The following is an 18,837-nucleotide window of genomic DNA, read 5'->3' as shown; positions in this document are numbered from 1 at the left end:
TGGATCAAGTAAAACCAAAACCAACATATGTGCGATTATATAAAAATTGCCCAAGGACAAACCATCTGTTTTGGTGTCTAAATTTTATTTTAGTGTGGGGGAAAAAAAAAAAGATACAGGTGGTAACTGCTGTAGTGGTCAGTTTTAGACAGGTAGAAAAGGAACAGGCCTACGCCCGTTCAGGAACAATAAAATGAACAAAAAAACAAGAAATAAAAAAGGAATTTGGCTCATTCAGTGTAAAAAAAAAGACTGAAATCCCAGTGGAATCACAATATAAAAGCTCTTTGCTGTGTTTATTCCTTCGACCAATCAGTCTGTGATGTCTCGTTGGTCTTGGGGCGACCCGATGGCTGATGAAGCCTCCTTTGGCAGATCCAGTGTTTCGTCCTGAGGTAGAAAACTTGTCTTTCCCGCCACGGCTACAACCCGGCAATGGTCCTGAAGGAAGGAACCAAGACGGCGTGACAGCCGTGCTTCTCCAGGTTTCTCGCGATCCTGAACATCTTGCCGCAGGTGCTGCAGCTGTAGGGCTTCTCTCCAGTGTGGAAGCGCACATGCGCCTTCAGGTTTTCCCTCAGACGGAAGCTTTTGCCGCACTTGGGGCACATGTACGGCCTCTCGCCGGTGTGGAAGCGCCTGTGGCGCCGGAGGCTCTTCCTCAGAGCGAACGTCTTTGAGCACGCCGGACACGAGTACGGCTTCTCCCCGGAGTGGAAGCGCTGGTGCCGCCGCAGGATCTTCCTCCGCGTGAAGGTCTTGTGGCAGGTGCTGCAGACGTACCCCTCCCGGGTGTGGGCGACCACCTTCTTTAGCCTCCACGTGCCGTTTCCACAGGGGCTGAAGCAGCAGATGCGGTGGCCGGTGTGAAGACCTTGGTGGTGGCGCAGGTCTTTCAGCGGATGCAGACCGTTGCGGCTTTTAGAGTTCTGACCCCTCGCGTCGCCATCCTGAAACTTCCTCTCGGACTCGGGCACCGTCAGCATGTCCACCAGGTGGACCCTGCAGGGACGCGTCGACTGTTGCTCTGGAGAGGCCAGTTTCAGCTTCATGTGCAGGTCATTGTTCTCCTTTGGTGTGTGGACCCGTTCCCAAACCCCAACCTCGGCGGGTGTCGGGGAGCCATCAGAGGGGGACAGGCTGTAGGCGGAGCCCCCGGTGGTGCTGATGCAGGCCTGCTGGGCCTCAGCTTTGACGGGCTTCTCCGAAACATCAGGCTTTGCTGGCGGAGGCTCTGGCCCGAGGTTCAAGGGACAAACAAACTTGACTTTCTGTGGAGAAATAGCGTCGAGTCTATCCAGTAGGACTATTAGAGGCTTGCTCTTAGCCAGAGAACTTTGTGCAGATCCATTTTGTAAGGTCTCATCCCACGCACCTTAAGAGAAGAGAGGGAGAAGTTCCAATATAGCGGTGCCAGAACATCACAGCGCCCCCCAGTGGCGAGCCGCCATATAACCGCCTCCTCCGTGAAATGTAAAACATTTAAACAATATTTTGGCCCCATGTTTGAGCGTCGTCCTTACCGTCCAAAACAGACTCTGTTCCTGCTTTTCCATCAGCTGGACAGTCTGCTTCACACAAACGCGACTGCCCCACATCTGCAGTCTGCACCACAATCTGACGAGAGGAAGAAAACGTAGCAAAGTGCAAAGCGACACGTTGTTGCCCAGCAGTCAAATCTGCCACTCTTGCGCCGCCTCCCCGTAAATTCACACCGACCTGTTGCTTCCGAGCCGGACCGACTTGGCTGCGATGCGCTGCCGCCCCCTGCTGCTGCTCCCTGCGGTCCTTCAAACCATCCTCGTCTAACGGGGGGACCAGGACACCTGCGGGAAGTGGGGGGAGGATTTAGATGGTCACGCATTCCTCAACTCTTCTCTGGAACGAATGCAAACGAACCAACGCTCGTGCAAGAAGGCAAACGTGACAGCGCAGGAGGGTGTTGGACACGAAAAAAATCCAGCATGCCCGAATCTGTCCCCGCACAACTCGGGAGGAAAACAGGAAGTGCCAACATACCGTTAGTGTCTTGCGGGTCCACTTGGACCCCGACGCTGCGTTTTGTGCCTTCAGTCGACAAACTGTTGGTGACCTCGAAGGTTTCCTCCCCGTCCGCGCACCGGGTCCCGTCCGGACCGCGCGCAGTCGCTCGGAACCTTCCCTCGAACAGTTTGATCAACTCGACCGTGGCCGCTTTGACCAGCGACCCCAGAACCGCCTCCACTTGCGCTTGCAGGTTTACGACGTCCGCCGACATTTTTTGGCTGCTTTCGCGTCTGCCCGCGTTTGTTTGAACCGGTAGATAAATCGTGGCGGAATATTAGCAAATCGATTTATTTACCATTTGCAGCCACATGGTTTGCAAAAGAAGAAAGGGGGCGTGTACTAGCGCTGCGCATGCGCACAACTCCCAATGGTTTATAAATGACGTCTCATGTGGGGGCGTGGCTAAACTCACCGACATTTGGAGGAATCACTTTAAACGTTCTTTACTCAAATTAATAACTCACTTTATTAACAAAGACGCACGGAGGCTTTGCCCTGTTCCTGTCCAAGCTGTCATTTATTTAAGACTTTACAGTAATTTTAATCTCTCTTGTTACAAAAATAGAATATGGCTGGTGTCATTTCATCACTGTAGAAAACATCCATATGATGTACAGCACTTTCAGTGCACGTAAGACCGGTCAGAAAAGGCTGCGAGCACCCTCAGATCTGGGTTCAGCTGGTTCTCTATGGGGGGGCCAAACAGGAAAATGTGTGAGACAAATGGAACATATTCAAAGTGCAAAAGACTCTGCAGATGATCTCAGACGTGTTGTATTCAACACTGAAGCCAATTGCGTGCTCAGCGATAGTGGTTGGAAGAGTTGTGAAAGGGCCGATAGAAGTGTGTGTGCGTGTGTGTGTGTGTGTGTGTGTGAGTGTGTGTGTGAGAGAGAGAGAGTGTGTGTGTGAGTGTGTGTTTCACAGGAAGTAAAATGTCCCATGGAGCCTTGGTTACAATTCAGCTGTGAGGGATGAATTAGTGATGTGGTGAGATGATGTGATCAAAATGGACTCAAGTTCAAAATAAGAACGAGATACAAAAGAGGATAAATTGAGTTAAAGATGTTGACTCTAGATTACATTGGTCAGATTAATGTAATAAGTATGACGTAATGGTTTAATAATCATCGTCATCATCGTCATCATCGTCATCGTCGTCGTCATCGTCGTCATCATCATCGTCGTCGTCATCGTCGTCATCATCATCATCGTCATCATCGTCGTCGTCATCATCATCATCGTCGTCGTCATCATCATCGTCGTCATCATCTTCATCGTCGTCATGATCAGGGTCGATTTCACCTGACAGAACATCCTCGATCCAGTCTTCCAGCTCTTCGGCTGACGGCAAATCGTCATCGTCGAGCTTCATCCAGACGCTGTCGGCCTGCAGCGAACAAAAAAATAGGCTGAAACATCTCTGACCGAAGGGAGCAAACCGGTCCCCTCGGGGCGCCTGAAAGCACCATGGACCCCCCCCCCCCCCGCCCCACCCTGCCCATGCATCCTTACAAACCCCACAAACACTCACATCGTCGGCTTTGACGACGCCGATCTGCGGGGAGGACAGGTCGATTCCGAAAGTGTTCTCCCAGTGAGGCAGAAGCTGCAGGAGACGAGATCAAGGCTGCTGCCATCAACCAGCATCAAAACCGGACGACGAGCAGCATTTTCACATCAAGACTGCGCTGAATTCTCACCAGAGGGAAGTCGTCCGGGTCGATCCAGACGATGCTCAGGTTGGGGTTGTCCGTGTTATCTTCTGCCACTTGCTTCAGGATGTCGAGGAACTCGAAACCATCTGAGGAGAATTGATGACGACGGTTAAAAAAAAAGCTAAAGGGCCACGATGGGATTATGTTTGACGTCACATCAGGTCATCTAAAACACTCCTGGATCGCGGCTGCCACGCGGATCTCCACTGTCCTCATCGTTTTTGGATCTTTTACCTGGGTCGGATTCCTCTGCGAAAGCGATGATGTGTTCGCCGTTGATGTCGTCGTCCTGTGGACGAGATAAAAGCCGTGTCAGTGGAGCATCTGAACCGCGTCCCTACACAGTTGTGGCGTCCCTCTCTGAGTTCTTACCCAGATTTCGTACATGTTGTGGGGTTGCAGCTTCCTCAGGGTCGGCCTCGAAAAGCACAGAGGGGCGTTAATCCGAGGCCATCGGAGGAAAGAGAGGACTCTAGCATTAATACCTGTCGTTGTCTTCAATGAACTTGACCAGCTCCTCCTCAGTGTAAGGTTTTCCTGGGATGAGGACTGGATTATCCATGAAGGGCTCGTAAAAGTCCACCTCATTGAGCTTCAACTCCAGAGCTTTGGCCACCTGTAATACACCATTAATGTTCTGTGGGTAAAGGTCATCTTAATTCCTGGGACTTACTTGATACCTAATTGCTGCTGACCAAATTCAGTGTTCGGTTTCCCGCCAAATTCAATGATTTGATCCTGGAGTTCCTCAAGGCTTTATTGTCAAACCGTTTTTGCTATTTTATTCAAAATTAATGGCAACATTTGCACCCGATCTCTCCGTATCTGTAATATTATGATGCCTTTCACTCACCTTGGAATTGAAGGTTGCGTAGAACTTAATGTGAGGGTGGAACTCTTCAGCAGCATCAGCAAAAGCCTCAAAATCTGAAATTTAAAGAAAGCGAATCGGTTTCAGGTTGAGCCACTTCTCAATTTCAACCTGATCTTTGTAGCATGTGGCTGATATGCAGGTTATTAACTGGTGTTGGAATACAATCACGCCATCACAGACCAGATTCTTACGTTCCGACTTGTGACTCTTAAAGTAGCCCACCAATTTGATGTCCTCGTCAATGTTTTCGAAGCCTTTCAGCTCTCTACTGTTGTCAATGATTTCCACGGGGTCCTCCAGAGCCTGAGTGGAAGAAAGACCAGAGAGGCACGTTCAGGTTGTCCGGGGCAGCAAGTGATCAAGTAAAAGCAACTTTTTAAACAATCTAAAAGGAGTCAGGCTATTAACTGAGAGACTATATCCTCACGAACATCATAGAGGAACTCCACAAGAGTGTCTGCTGCAAATTCGCCATCATATTCTATGATTTCGTCATCCGTGAAGATGTAGATGCTGTCGGACTCCTCAAGGCCTGCGCGGGAAGGGAGGTTTAAGGTGTTGGGCTCAGGCTGGGGCGCCCGATAAAACATGCAAATAAATACATTCAGTTCAATCTATTTACCTAATTTCTTTGCAACGGCCTTGTCGAGCTTTGCATCAAGAAGGCCGAAACCAATATCCTCGTCATCGAACTCTTCCAAGACCTGGGCTGCAAGCTTGAACACAGATGAACAGACGGGTTAATTTCTAGCTTTGATTTGGCTGAAATAGGGGACACGTGCACAGTGAAACCTACATTTGTGCGTATTTACGCCAAAGTCGCCTCATTCAGAGGCTTCATTACCATAAAAGCTGCTGCTCGGAGCGCTGCTTGTGCACTTTCTAAATCTGTACGAAACCTGAACCTCGCCATGGACAGTTGGCTCCACCAGTAGTGGTGCCACATTTACAGCCTGACAGCACTGAGGAAGTGGCGCACACACACACACACACACACACACACACACACACACACTGGTGTCGGGTAAACCATTAAGCTTCTGCTTTTACTAACAAATTATTTGTGGAACCAGAAGGTTTTGCAGCATATTGTGCAGATATTTCCTGGTAATTTGACGGCAGTTAGAGGTGGGCGTTGCTCGCGGACAGCAGAAGGTTCAAAAAGGTCCAACTAAATAATGAAATTGCCTGAGCAATATTCACAATTAATCAATCGGTAAACGGTCACCGTGTATTCGCCGGCCTGTGCGTCCCTGTTACGATGACACGGACGCGGCATATATTGTAAGTTGTTGTGACCTTTTGCCATTTGGATGCGCTAAAATAATCTTTCAAAGGGCAAATGGATGAAGTGACGAAGACTCGACGCTATCAAAGCAACTAAAATAGGTGTCGTCTGAGTGTCTGTGGCCGATGCAGCTATTAAGCTAGTTTACATCATTGCAACTAAAAACGTTTAAAACAAACAGAGTTGCTCTGGATTCGTCCAGGCTGAGTTGAACGAGCTTCTTCAGTGTCAGGGATGAGGTTTCACTGCACGGCTGCTGCATTTTTTACCCCCAGACCCAAAACCTGGAACATGATCCGTTCTGATAAACAGAAATGCGTTTAAAATATATATCCTTGTGGGATGGCATAACTAAAAAATATCCTCATCGTGTCGTATTTCAGTTAACCTTGACGCAACCCCCGAAGGGGCGCAGCTCTGGGATGTTGTTATCTGCTGCTAAGAAGAAAAAAAAATCTCCAAATGTACAAAATAATTCAGGCCGCATTCACAGGCAGAAACTCAAGCCCTGAACCGGTCACAAAAAGCCGCCCGGAGTAAATATAGCAGCAGAAGCCGCACCAGAATAGGGACTATTTTGGCGAGGAGGCAGTGATGCTCTGGCGCTCTGGGATCCGCTGACAAGTACAGTACTGCGAGTGTCACTCATACCACAGAGCTGAGCTGGCACTGCTGGATACAGATACTTGGGAGCTGGACTCCAGCTCTGAGATCAAGGCCCCAGCACTCCCACAGAGGGCAAACTTTAAAACAAAAAATGCCTCAAGTGTAACGTGCAATGATCCTCACTTAAGCGACGAGTTCGGGACGTGCATTGGCAGGTTTTGAAGACAGCGTGTTGATGTTAAACGTGTAACCCCGAGGAGCCGCCGACCTCCTTAAAGCTGACGGCTTTCTGCTGGAGGATGATGTAATGTCACTTTTGAGGGTCCGCTGTGACAAGAGGACTGGGGGGGGGGGGGGGAGGTGTGCTGACAGAGGTTTGTGAAGTGCATCGACAGCCACCCCCCTAACCCCTGGCACACAGCCCACCTTCTGAGAGAATAAATGATATCTTTAGTCTTGACAGGTCGACCCAGTCCTCCGCTGCAGGTGGTCTGATGACACGCCCCAAGCATGTCGCACTTTTATAGCTTCACTTATCAGCGTCTTTCAGAGTCTTAAATCTGGGTTCTACCTCTGCCGCTCCTTTAAAGGGAGCTTACGTTCACCCTCTAAGCAACACACACACTAAAAATGGTCAAATTCAAAGGCTCAGTTTTGCATCAGTCACAGTCTGACTTCACGACTTTAATTTACGATCTATGATCATAATCCCGGAATAGCTGTTCCTGCATGTCATTTAACTTTATTCTGCATACTTAACCCACCTCGAGGGCCAGCTCCTCAATCTCAAACTGTCTCTGGGCGACGCGGCTGGATCCGGGATGGTCGTGGTAGTACACCACCATGACATCATACGACTTCATCACAGCCTTATAGTTCTTTGCGTTGAGGTCGTGGACGCGGTCCTTTCCATCATACTCTGGGTAGTCCAAGGTCTCCTTGGCCAGCGATAGCCCCCCAATAGACAGCAAGACGGCCACAATCGCCCAGGTCCACTTCATGGCTCCTCCCTATGTTAGTTTCTCTAAGTTTAAAAAAATAAATAAACAAAGGGCAAAGAAAAAAAAAACTGGTAAAAGTACTGAGAACCCCTTCCAGTCCGCGTCACCCAGAAGAGAGCAGGACCTACTGCTGCATCCACCTTATTAAAAAGCTCCCATGGGCGACTCGCAGTGGGGCATTGGCTGCAGGAGGGGCTGGGCTAAGTTTGACCGAGGTGTGCGTGTGTTAGGTGTCACACATGACAGGGGAGGCGAGGGTAGGGTCCACATTTGGTTGCTGGGGCGACAACGTTGTGTATGGTTACATACTTATCAGAATATTACAAACCAAGCAGGTGGGAGGGGGGATGTGGACCAGTTTGCCATTATTCTGTTTGAACAGAAGACAGTGACGAAGCTGCACAGAGTGCACGTATCAGTAGTATAGTGACAAAGAAGGGTGGACTATGTTGTTGTTTAGCTGAGAAAGAGATGCACAATCTATCACAGGCGTCTTAGATTATGAAGCAGTCTTCTCCCATATTAAGTGTAGATGCAGACTTGGATCTGGGCTAAAAATAATGGATGCAGGACAGAGGGGTACATATCTGAGGGGGGGTACTCGTGTCTCATTTGCTGTTGCTGGCACCGGCACTAAAATGTGGGGATGGGTCGATCAGGGACATGGAAGGAGTGAGGAGAGGGTGCTGCACCTGCTGAGGATCCAGGGCGTAGGTGTCACTTAGCCCTGACTCAAGGAGAAAGTGGAATATGTAATTTAACGGGGGGAGGACGGGGTGTGAGATGCAATTCAGTGGTTTTTTTTAGCCTGACCCATCTGTACATACAGTAAGTGTGCTGTGTTGTTGGGATGGAGCCAAAAAGTGAGTTATGGATGCATGCAAGAACACAACAAAGCACGTAGCTGCAGGGCAACTTCCCACACAGATAAAACAATAAAATCTTAAATCATTAAATTCTTACTTTGCATAATTGGTTTTCCCCAATCTTGGGGAGTAACTTGTTTAACAGCTAACATTTAAAATTTTCCATTGATTTGAAACTAAAGCAAACAAGCTCAAAAATATTCCTTTTCCTTAGTTATCGTATCACAGTGCCTCGTTTAAAAGGGATTAACCTTCCCTATATTTACTGGATTGTTTTTAAAAACCATATCTAATTTTTAAAAACTTCCTGTAAGGCTGATAAGAGGGGCCTGGCCAAAACTCGAACCCTCTGTGGGCGGAGATTGCGTGATAAGACGTTTCGTAACGTGCACAATTCATAACATTTATGCGGTAGGACAACAACACCGCGACGTTTACTGGGCCTTGCGGGGAATAAAAACGCAATTACGACGGTAAGACTTGGCCGTGTTCATCCCTGGTAGCTCGCGTGTTTTATCCAGCAGGTTACCTGGTTACCTGGTTACCTGTCTGCGCAATCGGCAATTGTTTATCGGCAAAACGTAACTCGCGTTCGGCGAAAATGTGCAATTTATGCCGTTAACCGCTGGTCGGTGGGGTAGGCGAAACAATGGAGAGCAGAGATAATCGATCACTTCCTGGTTTTTGGCCCCGTTTGTCATTCATTATATCTAACATTTGTATACATACAATACCAATTAATCGTAAATTTAATTGAAACAGGACCCGTAACTTTGATTGAAAAGTAAAAGACATTTAACTTTTTTTTGCAGATGGCTTCAGCTCTGGCCAACAGGGCAGTAGGAGCCATTGTGGGATCAGCTGTTGCAGATGCAGCAGGTAATTCCTCTGAAGTTTACTCATTTTCTTCTTTTCCTACAGATAAATGCTGATGTATGAAATATCTTAGATCCATTTGACAGGCTTTAATGGCCCCGACACAATCACAAAAGCATATTGGTGTGTTTAAAATTGACTGATTAATGTGGAAGTAATGTAGAAGAAATGTTTCTGCTTCCAAATGTAATTAAATTGACTGAACTCTTGCAGCTCAGCCCATGCACTGGATTTATGACCTCCAGAAGTTGCATGTGATTCTGGCTCAGGATCCCAACCCTGAATTCCGTGCTGAGTCAGCCAACCCTTTCTACAGGAGGCAGACAGGCCAGCAGAGTTGCTATGGAGACCAGGCATTTGTCTTACTGGAGTCTTTATCTGAATGCGGAGGTAAGAGTCATGAGCAGGAGCTGTCTGCTCTGGACTCATCGCACCATGAAAACCATCTAAACTCAGGCTTGTTTTGGGTCGTTTAGGTCTAAATGTGGAGGATCTGACACAGCGGACGCTGAGATTCTTTGGGCCAGGATCAGAATATGACACCCCATTCAACAATCCATACAGAGAGAAAGGAGGCAGGCCAACTCCTTTCTGATATCTTATCTAAGTTAACTTATTCCGAAATTTAATTACGTGTGTGTTTAAATGTGTTGATGGCAGGGCCGCGTCCTCAGCTGCCCGTCGAGGGGCCGTGGAGACAGGCGAGTTTGAAGAGCTTCCTAAAAAACATCGATGCGGGCAAAGAGGAGACAGGTGAACCTGCGACGAGTCCGTTTCTATTGCCAGATTTCTGAATTCAGTTCAGCACATAAAGTCCCGGTGTCCCGGCAGGATGTGTGGACGATTGTCAGATGGACGGAATCACCAAACTCGCTCCCGTTGTGGCTTTTTATGCCGGGAAGCCTGAAATGCTGGAGAAGGTTGAAGATGCGGTGCGCGTCACCCAGAACAATGACGCCTGCGTGGCAGAGACTCTGGCTGCTGCCCGGTCAGTCCCTTTCCTCTGTGTCCTTCTAGTTTGGCGTCCACCTTATTGAATTATTCCCCGATTTTCCAGGTTCCTGGAGCACTTCATACTGAACGGGCCTGATCCAACAGCCCTGGAGTCGGTGCTGGAACAGCTCAGAGACCCAAACAGGAAGCAGCCCCAGGATCTGGATAAAGCTGTGATCGGTATGTGAGCCCCCCCCCCCCCCCGGCTCTGGAACCTCTTCACACCAGAGTCACGGGACTGAGCCATGAGACAAAAGCTTTGTGTTCCGTATAGGACTCACGGAATATTCATCCCACTCTGCTTTAGTTCAGCAAGAACAAATACAGTAAAATATTTTGGGCCTGTTTGTGGGTGCAACAATGTGTTTGCTGTGTTTTCTGACTGTTTCCAGGTCACATTCGTCAGGTTAAGGAGAACTTGTCAAAAACTCCCCAGGAGCTTATCCCTGCTGTTTTCACAAACACCTGAGGTATTCCCAGCTGGAATTTTAATAATTCTAGGATGTAACTTACGAAACAAACAAACAGCAGTTGTAAATAGGTGATAAATCAACTAAATTAGTTTCGTAACAGTGCAACTTTAACGCAAGTGTTGTATTGAAGTCAGCTTCAGTTACCTTCTGTTATTGGTGTTTTTCCAGGTTTGCCAGGTGCCTTCCAGGCAGCGCTGTATGGAGTCCTGACAGCCCATAATTATGTGGAGGCTGTTAGAGACACCATGAGCTGTGGGGGATGCACCTGTAGCAGAGGCTCCTTCATTGGAGCTTGTCTTGGGGCTCAGGTACATGCTTAATTGAACTTCGGTGCAGCATATTTACTATTTTACAGCAGGTTTACAGTATGTCCCATTGTTTTGATCCTCACAGGTTGGTCTTGAGGGGATTCCAGCTTCATGGACATCCAGAACTCTGCGTTACGAGTCTGTGTTGGAACACGCTAAGAAGATAACCAGACACCACCAATAATTATTCTTCTTGTGTTGACTTAGTAATCGGAACGTGTTTGGGAACAAAATGAACAACTGTGGAGTTTTTACAGAACAGTCGATGAAGGCTATTGTCTAAACAGTTTTGACGGCAGCAGCCAGATGTTTTTTGCCTGTAAAAGTTCCTCATGTCAGTTCATTTCTTCACGAGCTAAAACCATTGAGAATAAATAATCAGAATTTAAAATGCCTTGAGCGTTTTATTTGAGCTCATTAAGTCACAAAACACCATCTTACAACAGTAATTGAACATCCATAGCTTTTTATGTTTCACAGCATCACAGAATATGAAACAATGCATTATATAAAACACAATTACACACATTTTTCTACCGAGTAGTATTTTTTGGTTGTCCTCATCCTGCGCGCACCACTCGTATAAAAGTACCTGATGACATTTGTCCCACCACGGCCACCGTAGTCGCTTCTGACGACACAGTTGCGTTAGCGCTCAGCGGTTCAACATGGCTGGTAAAGCAGGCAAACAGAGCCGCTCCGGCTCCGGACTCACGGGCCGAAAAGGAGGCGGCGAGCAGGACGAAGAGGAGCAGCCGCTGCAGGCTGTTTTGGTCGCTGACAGCTTTAACCGGAGGTTTTTCCCGGTAACCAAAGACCAACCCAGGGTAGGGAGCTCGCTAAGCTAACAGTAAAGCTAACTAATGGTCACGCTGTAAACAGTGACGGAATGACAGTGATGAGAGCGATTAAATACGCACCAACCGATGAGCAAACGCCGTTGACTCGCTTTTGCATTTGCCTTGTGTAATGTTGCGTGGTTGTGGTCCGTTTCCGCCAGCAGGAGCTAAACTTATCTTAACTTCAACCATCTGTCACTGCTGACAGGCTCTGTTGCCGCTGGGCAACGTTGCCATGATCGACTACACGCTGGAGTTCCTCACTTCCACTGGGGTGCAGGAAACGTTCGTCTTCTGCTGCTGGATGGCCAGTAAAATCAAAGAGCACCTCCTGTAAGGTCCCCCAGCACGCCGCCACCACTGTCGGCGCTGATGAAACGGCTTGACGGCTCTCTTTTTGGCAGGAAGTCCAAGTGGTGTCGCCCATCGTCCCCCAACACGGTTCACATCATCACCTCAGAGATGTACCGGTCCTTAGGAGATGTGCTCCGGGATGTGGACGCCAAGTCTCTTGTGCGTTCCGACTTTGTGCTGGTCTACGGAGACGTGGTATCCAATATCGACATTAGTCAGGCCCTTCAGGATCACAGGTGAGGTAATGTCATTCTCATGTGAACGTTGGCGTTTTAGTTAAACCTTAATCCGCAGGCATCGGCGGAAAGCTGAGAAGAACATTTCGGTGATGACGATGATCTTCAAGGCATCGTCGCCGGGTCACAGGTCCCGCTGCGAGGAAGACGACGTCATTGTGGCGTCGGACAGCAAGAGTAAGAGGATTTTACACTACCAGAAGACGCGGGGGTTGAAGAAGTTCCACTTTCCCGTGGTGAGTTTATAAAATTCCCACCTGTGAGAGTTTCTAGTGCTTGTTGACCGAGCGTCGCTGTTGTTTTGTTTCACAGAATATTTTTCACAGTGCGAGCGATGAATTTGAAATCAGATACGACCTCCTGGACTGTCACATCAGTATCTGCTCCCCACAGGTCAGTTCCTATTCCAGGATCAGGAGACCAGAAGATTCCAAATGAATTTCCCAGCGTTTTTCCTTGTGTTCCTCAGGTCGCTGAGCTGTTTACAGACAACTTTGATTACCAAACCAGGGATGACTTTGTCAGAGGGATTTTGGTCAACGAAGAGGTGCTTTTCCTTTTAATTAAATTCAGTAATTGTTGCCTCATTTCGCTCACACTGTCATTTATTGCACTTTCAGATTCTGGGCAACCAGATACACGTGCACGTTACCCAAGATGGTTACGGCGCGCGAGTGTCCAACCTTCTCATGTACGACTCGGTGTCGTCGGACATCGTGCGACGGTGGGTCTACCCGGTGACCCCCGAGGCGAACTTCACGGATCAGAAGGGACAGAGCTGCACGTACTCTCGCCACAACGTCTACCGGGGGTCAGGGGTCAGCTTGGGCCACGGCAGCCAGATGGAAGAGAACCTCCTAATCGGCTGCAACACCAGCATCGGCGCTAACTGCAACATCTCTAACAGTGTCATCGGTAACAGTTGCACCATAGGTGAGCGCTGATCCAATATCTGACGGCCAGCTCCAAACGTGGAGGCGCAACAGTCAAGATGATGCTCTTTTAAATTTCAACAGGTGACAACGTAAAGCTGGAACACGCCTACATCTGGAATAATGTTCATATTGACAGGGACGTGGTGATCAGTCAGTCCGTTGTCTGTGACAATGTTGAGGTGAAAGCAGGCGTGCGGCTGAATAAACAGTGTGTCCTGGCGTACAACGTAAGTCTGACTGGGATGCCAGTTAAATGTAATCTCAACTTCCCTCCGTGCTTCTTCCGTCTGGCTCACTCTGCTGTGGTCCCCTCCGCCAGGTGGTAATCGGACCAAACACGACTCTACCCGAGGGGACGGTCATTTCCATGTACCATCCGGAGGAGGAGGAGGAGGAAGACGAGGACGAGTTCCTCAGCGACGACGCGAAAGTGGGTGACAGCAAAGACCAAGCCAAGCGAAAAGGTGCGTGTTGGGTGTACACAAGGAACACAGGTCTCAAATGTTCCAGGTGTAATGAGGTGTGTGTCCTTCTGGATTTAGGATTCAACCCTGCAGAGGTGGGAGCAGAGGGGAAAGGCTACATCTGGAAGGCCAGCAACCTGGACGATACGGAGGACGAGGAGCTGTCGCAGTGCCTCTGGGGTAGAGTGGCAGATTATTCTAAATGAAAATGTCCCCAGGATGCCGCAGACCTCATCAGAACGGCATCGTTGGGTTTGCACCTGTAGGTTTGGTGTTGAAGCCTGACCCCGAGAGCGACAGTGAGGACAGCGAGCCCGATGGCCCCGATGATCTGGTGATTCCCTCGCCTGAGATGGATGACGTCAAAGGTTAGGGCATCAACGTCCCTGCTCTAGTTATGACCATTAATCTGTAAAATGTAGTAATATAAATCAGTGAATGGTGAGATTCTGACACTGATGACAACACAGGACCAAAACGTTTCCTGGGAGTTTTTTAGATTTTACAATGGGTGAAAGTAGAGCAGCATCAGCCACCTGGAGTTCAAGATCTCACCTTTGTGAAGCGGCAATACCGCCCCCTACTGGACAAGTGAAATATGAACGCTGTAAATGCGGAATAGCTTGGGAAACTAATGAAAAAGGAAAGGAGATGAAAAGGAGGAGCTTGCGGTGAATCTATTATTCTTGTTCTTCACGTGTAGTGTTCCAGGTGGAGGTTTTGGGGACCCTGCAGAGAGGGTTGGAGGAAAACATCAGCTTTGACCACCTCGTGCTGGAGATCAACTCCCTCAAGTAAACATGGTTTTTAAAGTTATTCTTTTTTCTAGTCAAACCGATTTTTGTTTTGAGTATACAACGCTCTCTTCCTCCAGATATGCTTACAACATCAGTTTGAAGGAGGTGACACAGATTTTGACCAGAGTGGTGCTGGAGTACCCTTTCCAGCAGCAGGGTCCTGACCTGACCCCATCCCAGTACGTGGCTCTGCTCCTACCTGTGAGTGTATTCTTTATAAATAAATAAAATCTATATTATTTGACAGGATTGAAGTGAATCCTCACTTTCGGTTTCATTGTGTCTTTCAGTTATTGAAGAAATGGGCGCCGGTGTTTAAGAACTATGTGAAGAGAGCGCAGGACCATCTGGACTGCCTGTCCGCCTTTGAGGAGCACTTCCTGGACCAGGAGAGTCACTGGCCTGCTATGGTCAAGGTCAGGGGCTCTGCCATACACACTGTCCAGGGACAGAACTGACCTCGGTGGCTCAACTCTGGGTTTGTCCGTCCAGGTCCTGAGTGTAATGTACCAGCTGGAGATCTTGGAGGAGGAGATAATCCTGCGCTGGTTCTCACAGGGAGCTTCCACAGACAAGAACAGGAAGCTGCGCAAGAACCAGAAGGTATTTCCCACAGGAGGCGAGCAGGGTTATTCAACTCCTAGATGAGGACGAGGAGGAAGTTCAGTCGGGGGCCGCCGCGTTTTTCTTTCACGCTCTTCGGCTTGTGCTGTCGTGTGGGATCCCTCGCTGCTCGTTAATTTTTAAATCGCTCTCAACAGCTTCAGGAGTTCATCCAGTGGTTGGAGCAGCCCGGGGAGTCTTCAGACGAGGACGGGGAATGAAGATGAGCGCCGATGACATGACAAAGATGTCCACCGTAAACCATCCTGTTAATAAATCCAGAGATCCAGACAGTTGGGTTCACTCTTCTATACCAGCATTATCCATCAGTTTGGCCGAGTTTAACCATATTTATCAAAAGGAAAAAGAACGAGCCGTAGACCAGAGTCGATTTCACTTTATTAACGGCACAAAATGTTGCTCAATTTCAAGTGGCAGCAGTAAAAGAGAGCGTCATCCAAGAGGTAGAAAACGATCTGTTAGAGCCCAAAACCTGGATATCAACACAAATCAATGAAAAGCACACATGCAGCATTTAATTCACGTTATTTCGGTGAAGAACAGGACCATAAATTACAGCAGAAACAGACCTCCTGAGCCCGTTTTCCCACAAAAAGCATCAAAAAAACCGATTCATAAATGCCAGGTTCATTCTTTGTTTTTAAATCAACCTTTTTATCTTTTCTGATGTAAAATTTAGGTATATGAACATTATTTTTGAATAAACCTTTCCGGAGTGTTTGAAAAAGCCACATCTGCCCACCGAAACACATTTTTGGGCCACTATACCTGCAGAATCCACGTGTTCAGGCCTACTCTGACCTCTCGCCCTCTTTTCCGAACACTTTGTAAAGCACGCCGGCGACAAGTGAAGCGCCCGTGATGCCGCTGACGGCAGTCAGCATCTTCCACATGCTGGCTGACCTTTCGTGCCTGTCCAAAAAGCTCCTGTGGTCGCCGGACACCAGCACAAACTTGCGACCATCCTTGGGGGCCTGCAGCCTCATGGTCCGCCCTCCTTCCAGCACCACCTCGCCAAAACCCGTCAGCGTGCTCCCCACCAGTAGGAGCTCCTCGCTCTCCACCTTGGACACGGGCTTTTCCCCGCTGAGGCCCTGCACCACCAGATCCACCAAACCCTCCTCGGCTCGCCGGACTTTGAAGTGAACCCTTTCCAGGTAGCTGCCGCAAGCTTCCAGAGGGTTTTGGACCTTGACAAATATGTCAGTGAAGTAAGCTCCAGGGCTGACCAGACTGAAAGGCACCGTGTTTTTGTTCTCCTTTTTGTTCCTAGTCCGAGAGATCCTAAAAAATAAAAACAATGACACTTATTTCGACAATTCCGAAGATTGAAAAAGACGTTTTTGACTGATCTCCACCATGTCTGGGTGAGGGAGTTCCAGCACTTCCAGTGCTCCTCTTCTGTCGTCTTCTGAATCACACCCAACAACCGTGGGACAAACTGGCTGGACAGAGGCTCCCCGTCGGCCTGGACCAGACCTTCAGGAACCAATAACAATAACAGGAGCCTTTAAAAACCCCTTAAATTGGATGAACTCTATTCAGCATTTAAGACATGCATGAATTCATGTTTACCTTCTACAGCAACGTACTGAAATCGCTTGTGAGGAGTTGCTTGGAGGACCTGAACCAGCTGCTGATCAGGCCTGAAAACAGGAATTTCCTGGAGAAGAAGTTAGATTTAAACAGTCACATCCCCACACATGCCTTAGTATTAAATTAGGGCTCGTTCAAGATTATGCTTGCCTTCAACTTTATCAGCTCCTCTTTCTTTTTTTGGTACAAATTATAGAAAAGTGCGGAAAAGGCAAAACTGGAGCCGGCCACAAATAAAACCACCGTATTGATCGATTCACTCATTTCTGAAAGACGCAAAAAGGACAAACAGTCCAGTCACACTCAACTAACATCAAAGTCACAAATATACGTCTCTGATCACGTCCGTCGTGTGTTTTGGGGAGGAAATGTGATAAAAACCAACCTGTTGTTTTTTTAAAAATCCCTTTACATGTAGAAAACGAAAACAAAACCGAGGAGCGTCTTTTCTTTTATTTTTATTTCCGCATTAGTGACTGTTGCGTCATCGCTCATCAGCCAATAGAAACTTTTGATTTTTAAAATCCCTTTTTTGGCCAACAGGTGGCAGTGTTGTTGTAGTTTAATATGGAAACGCCGCGTCTTTTCTCTGAAGGTTAAGATTATTTTAGTATTTGAATCTTCCTCAAAGTAGTTCCAGTCTTATACGGTTCCCCGGTTTTTTTCATACTGTCACAGAGCAACTCTGTCCAGTTATCCTTTCAAATTAGCTGCTCTTGTGTTAACAATAAAATATTCAGTGCTCTGTCAGATTGCAGTGTTTCATACAAACTGTACAACATAGAAGCGAGTTGTTAAACGGAACGCTGGAAGCACATTTAATCTGATCTGTAGAGACATTGCTGGCAGGAAGAAACTCTTTTTTAATTTATTAATCAGAGAGAAGAGTTGTCTATATTATTCCCAGCCTGACTGTCCTTGACTGCAATGAAAGGGGAAAAAGTCCTTTTATTTGTCCAAAATAATAAAATGATTTTGCTATTGTGGGACTATGCGCAGGCATGTGCTGCCTTGGAGATGCATTTTAGCTCTGCCAGGATGAAAGCGCTTATACAATCTGCAGAGATTTGCAGTCCAATCCTCAAAAGCATTTGGATTCAAGAAAACAGTAAATCTGTAAGAAACAAGCTGTAGTTGGAGTTCTCATTCAGTCCTTTTTTTCACTTCCCTCATTGTCCTTTTATGGCTGGTTTTACCCTCCTGGGAAACGACACAGAGAAACCAAGATATGGATTGATATGAACGCTGCTCGGAAACAGGCTGGATCCGTCTACCTGTTAACACCTGCAATCTGTGGAAATACTGTCATCATCGTTCTTTATCCTCTCGGCGGGCTCATCCTTACTAATTACAGTCAAAGCAAGCTTCAGCTGTGGTTTACATCACGTTAACATCATGTTTGATTGATGAAAAGATGTGAACCGCGACTCTAATACGCACCAGCTGCAGGAATATGAATGATTTTGTCCATATGTTGGTATTTTATTCATTCTGAAATAGATGAATGGTGGTTATCTTATCACGACTGCCATGGGGAGTTTGTCGAATCAGTTAAATCACTGCCACCACCGGCCGGAGCGCCCGGCGCTCCATTCGTGCCCAAGGGGCCCGTGAATGAAGGATGAAGACTTTTCATGCTGGAAGGTATCCAGCAGGCTTAGGTGTGCACGTGTGATCAGCGAGGGGGGGATTGCTGTGACCCCTCTGTCAGAAACCTTGAGGAGAGGCTTCATAAAAGTAGAGCCAAGAATGTGGTTTATTTTAATGATCGCCCCCCGTAGATGGAAAGTCAGTGGCCTCACCTCTTCAGCCTGAGCATCCATGAGAGAGTGTGCGTGCCCTTTACCCGCCCCCCCACATCAGTCTCGGTGAATTATGGACTCCGCAGCACTCCCTGATGTAATGCATCACACTCAGAACACGTTCAGCAGCATTATCTTATC

The 18,837-nt window shown here is 47.9% G+C and overlaps 5 protein-coding genes across 7 annotated transcripts; 2 read left to right on the top strand and 3 right to left on the bottom strand.

Annotated features, from left to right (window-relative positions):
- Window positions 1-64: 64 nt before the first annotated feature.
- si:rp71-1g18.1 (uncharacterized protein LOC559922 homolog) lies at window positions 65-2,402 on the bottom strand. The gene is made up of 4 exons (XM_057058031.1): window positions 2,020-2,402; window positions 1,720-1,826; window positions 1,524-1,617; window positions 65-1,375 (listed from the first exon to the last, which is right to left on the bottom strand). Exons 1-4 carry the CDS (start codon window positions 2,255-2,257, stop codon window positions 423-425), a joined length of 1,392 nt encoding a protein of 463 aa, XP_056914011.1. The 5' UTR covers window positions 2,258-2,402; the 3' UTR covers window positions 65-422.
- A 133-nt stretch (window positions 2,403-2,535) lies between these two features.
- On the bottom strand, window positions 2,536-7,701 carry casq1a (calsequestrin 1a). Its single transcript, XM_057058032.1, has 11 exons — window positions 7,297-7,701; window positions 5,261-5,354; window positions 5,070-5,170; window positions 4,830-4,941; window positions 4,618-4,691; window positions 4,250-4,380; window positions 4,137-4,182; window positions 3,999-4,053; window positions 3,750-3,850; window positions 3,581-3,655; window positions 2,536-3,436 (listed from the first exon to the last, which is right to left on the bottom strand). The coding sequence occupies exons 1-11, from the start codon at window positions 7,531-7,533 to the stop codon at window positions 3,167-3,169; spliced, it is 1,296 nt and encodes a 431-aa protein (XP_056914012.1). The 5' UTR covers window positions 7,534-7,701; the 3' UTR covers window positions 2,536-3,166.
- A 1,035-nt stretch (window positions 7,702-8,736) lies between these two features.
- On the top strand, window positions 8,737-11,440 carry selenoj (selenoprotein J). 2 transcript variants are annotated; one of them, XM_057058039.1, is made up of 10 exons: window positions 8,737-8,872; window positions 9,212-9,278; window positions 9,489-9,665; window positions 9,752-9,850; window positions 9,936-10,028; window positions 10,107-10,263; window positions 10,333-10,448; window positions 10,661-10,738; window positions 10,910-11,049; window positions 11,135-11,440. In XM_057058039.1, the coding sequence occupies exons 2-10, from the start codon at window positions 9,212-9,214 to the stop codon at window positions 11,231-11,233; spliced, it is 1,026 nt and encodes a 341-aa protein (XP_056914019.1). In that variant the 5' UTR covers window positions 8,737-8,872; the 3' UTR covers window positions 11,234-11,440. The 2 variants fall into 2 exon arrangements, with proteins under 2 accessions (XP_056914019.1, XP_056914018.1); XM_057058038.1 differs by having other exon boundaries at window positions 9,933-10,028.
- Window positions 11,441-11,649: 209 nt separating this feature from the next.
- eif2b5 (eukaryotic translation initiation factor 2B, subunit 5 epsilon) lies at window positions 11,650-15,568 on the top strand. Its single transcript, XM_057058010.1, has 16 exons — window positions 11,650-11,876; window positions 12,097-12,221; window positions 12,293-12,478; window positions 12,537-12,714; window positions 12,791-12,871; window positions 12,948-13,025; window positions 13,099-13,411; window positions 13,495-13,640; window positions 13,733-13,877; window positions 13,956-14,057; window positions 14,144-14,245; window positions 14,581-14,671; window positions 14,752-14,875; window positions 14,965-15,090; window positions 15,167-15,277; window positions 15,436-15,568. Exons 1-16 carry the CDS (start codon window positions 11,718-11,720, stop codon window positions 15,496-15,498), a joined length of 2,130 nt encoding a protein of 709 aa, XP_056913990.1. The 5' UTR covers window positions 11,650-11,717; the 3' UTR covers window positions 15,499-15,568.
- Window positions 15,569-15,659: 91 nt separating this feature from the next.
- Window positions 15,660-17,384, bottom strand: LOC130539581 (mitochondrial ubiquitin ligase activator of nfkb 1-A). Of its 2 annotated transcripts, XM_057058044.1 has the most exons (5): window positions 17,280-17,384; window positions 17,045-17,160; window positions 16,874-16,961; window positions 16,657-16,777; window positions 15,660-16,582 (listed from the first exon to the last, which is right to left on the bottom strand). In XM_057058044.1, exons 2-5 carry the CDS (start codon window positions 17,156-17,158, stop codon window positions 16,090-16,092), a joined length of 816 nt encoding a protein of 271 aa, XP_056914024.1. In that variant the 5' UTR covers window positions 17,159-17,160; window positions 17,280-17,384; the 3' UTR covers window positions 15,660-16,089. The 2 variants fall into 2 exon arrangements, with proteins under 2 accessions (XP_056914024.1, XP_056914023.1); XM_057058043.1 differs by having other exon boundaries at window positions 17,045-17,356.
- Between the last annotated feature and the right edge of the window lie 1,453 nt (window positions 17,385-18,837).

The sequence above is a fragment of the Takifugu flavidus genome, chromosome 15, assembly GCF_003711565.1.
Source record: "Takifugu flavidus isolate HTHZ2018 chromosome 15, ASM371156v2, whole genome shotgun sequence".
NCBI classification, from domain to species: Eukaryota; Metazoa; Chordata; class Actinopteri; order Tetraodontiformes; family Tetraodontidae; genus Takifugu; species Takifugu flavidus.
Note: the sequence above shows the minus strand (reverse complement) of the source record. Positions and strands in the feature narration are given on the sequence as shown.

Excerpts from the sequence above, each read along its gene's own strand:
- casq1a (XM_057058032.1), bottom strand. The coding sequence starts at position 7,533 with ATGAAGTGGACCTGGGCGATTGTGGCCGTCTTGCTGTCTATTGGGGGG. Across the intron at positions 4,692-4,829 it reads TAAGAGTCACAAGTCGGAAC|ATTTTGAGGCTTTTGCTGAT; the intron begins GTAAGAATCTGG and ends TTTAAATTTCAG. Across the intron at positions 3,656-3,749 it reads ACCCGGACGACTTCCCTCTG|CTTCTGCCTCACTGGGAGAA; the intron begins GTGAGAATTCAG and ends CGTCTCCTGCAG.
- si:rp71-1g18.1 (XM_057058031.1), bottom strand. The coding sequence starts at position 2,257 with ATGTCGGCGGACGTCGTAAACCTGCAAGCGCAAGTGGAGGCGGTTCTG. Across the intron at positions 1,618-1,719 it reads GTCCGGCTCGGAAGCAACAG|ATTGTGGTGCAGACTGCAGA; the intron begins GTCGGTGTGAAT and ends TCCTCTCGTCAG. Across the intron at positions 1,376-1,523 it reads AACAGAGTCTGTTTTGGACG|GTGCGTGGGATGAGACCTTA; the intron begins GTAAGGACGACG and ends TCTTCTCTTAAG.
- LOC130539581 (XM_057058044.1), bottom strand. The coding sequence starts at position 17,158 with ATGAGTGAATCGATCAATACGGTGGTTTTATTTGTGGCCGGCTCCAGT. Across the intron at positions 16,962-17,044 it reads AGGAGCTGATAAAGTTGAAG|GAAATTCCTGTTTTCAGGCC; the intron begins GCAAGCATAATC and ends CTTCTTCTCCAG. Across the intron at positions 16,583-16,656 it reads AACTCCCTCACCCAGACATG|GATCTCTCGGACTAGGAACA; the intron begins GTGGAGATCAGT and ends TTTATTTTTTAG.
- eif2b5 (XM_057058010.1), top strand. The coding sequence starts at position 11,718 with ATGGCTGGTAAAGCAGGCAAACAGAGCCGCTCCGGCTCCGGACTCACG. Across the intron at positions 13,412-13,494 it reads CGGTAACAGTTGCACCATAG|GTGACAACGTAAAGCTGGAA; the intron begins GTGAGCGCTGAT and ends AAATTTCAACAG. Across the intron at positions 13,641-13,732 it reads AGTGTGTCCTGGCGTACAAC|GTGGTAATCGGACCAAACAC; the intron begins GTAAGTCTGACT and ends CCCCTCCGCCAG.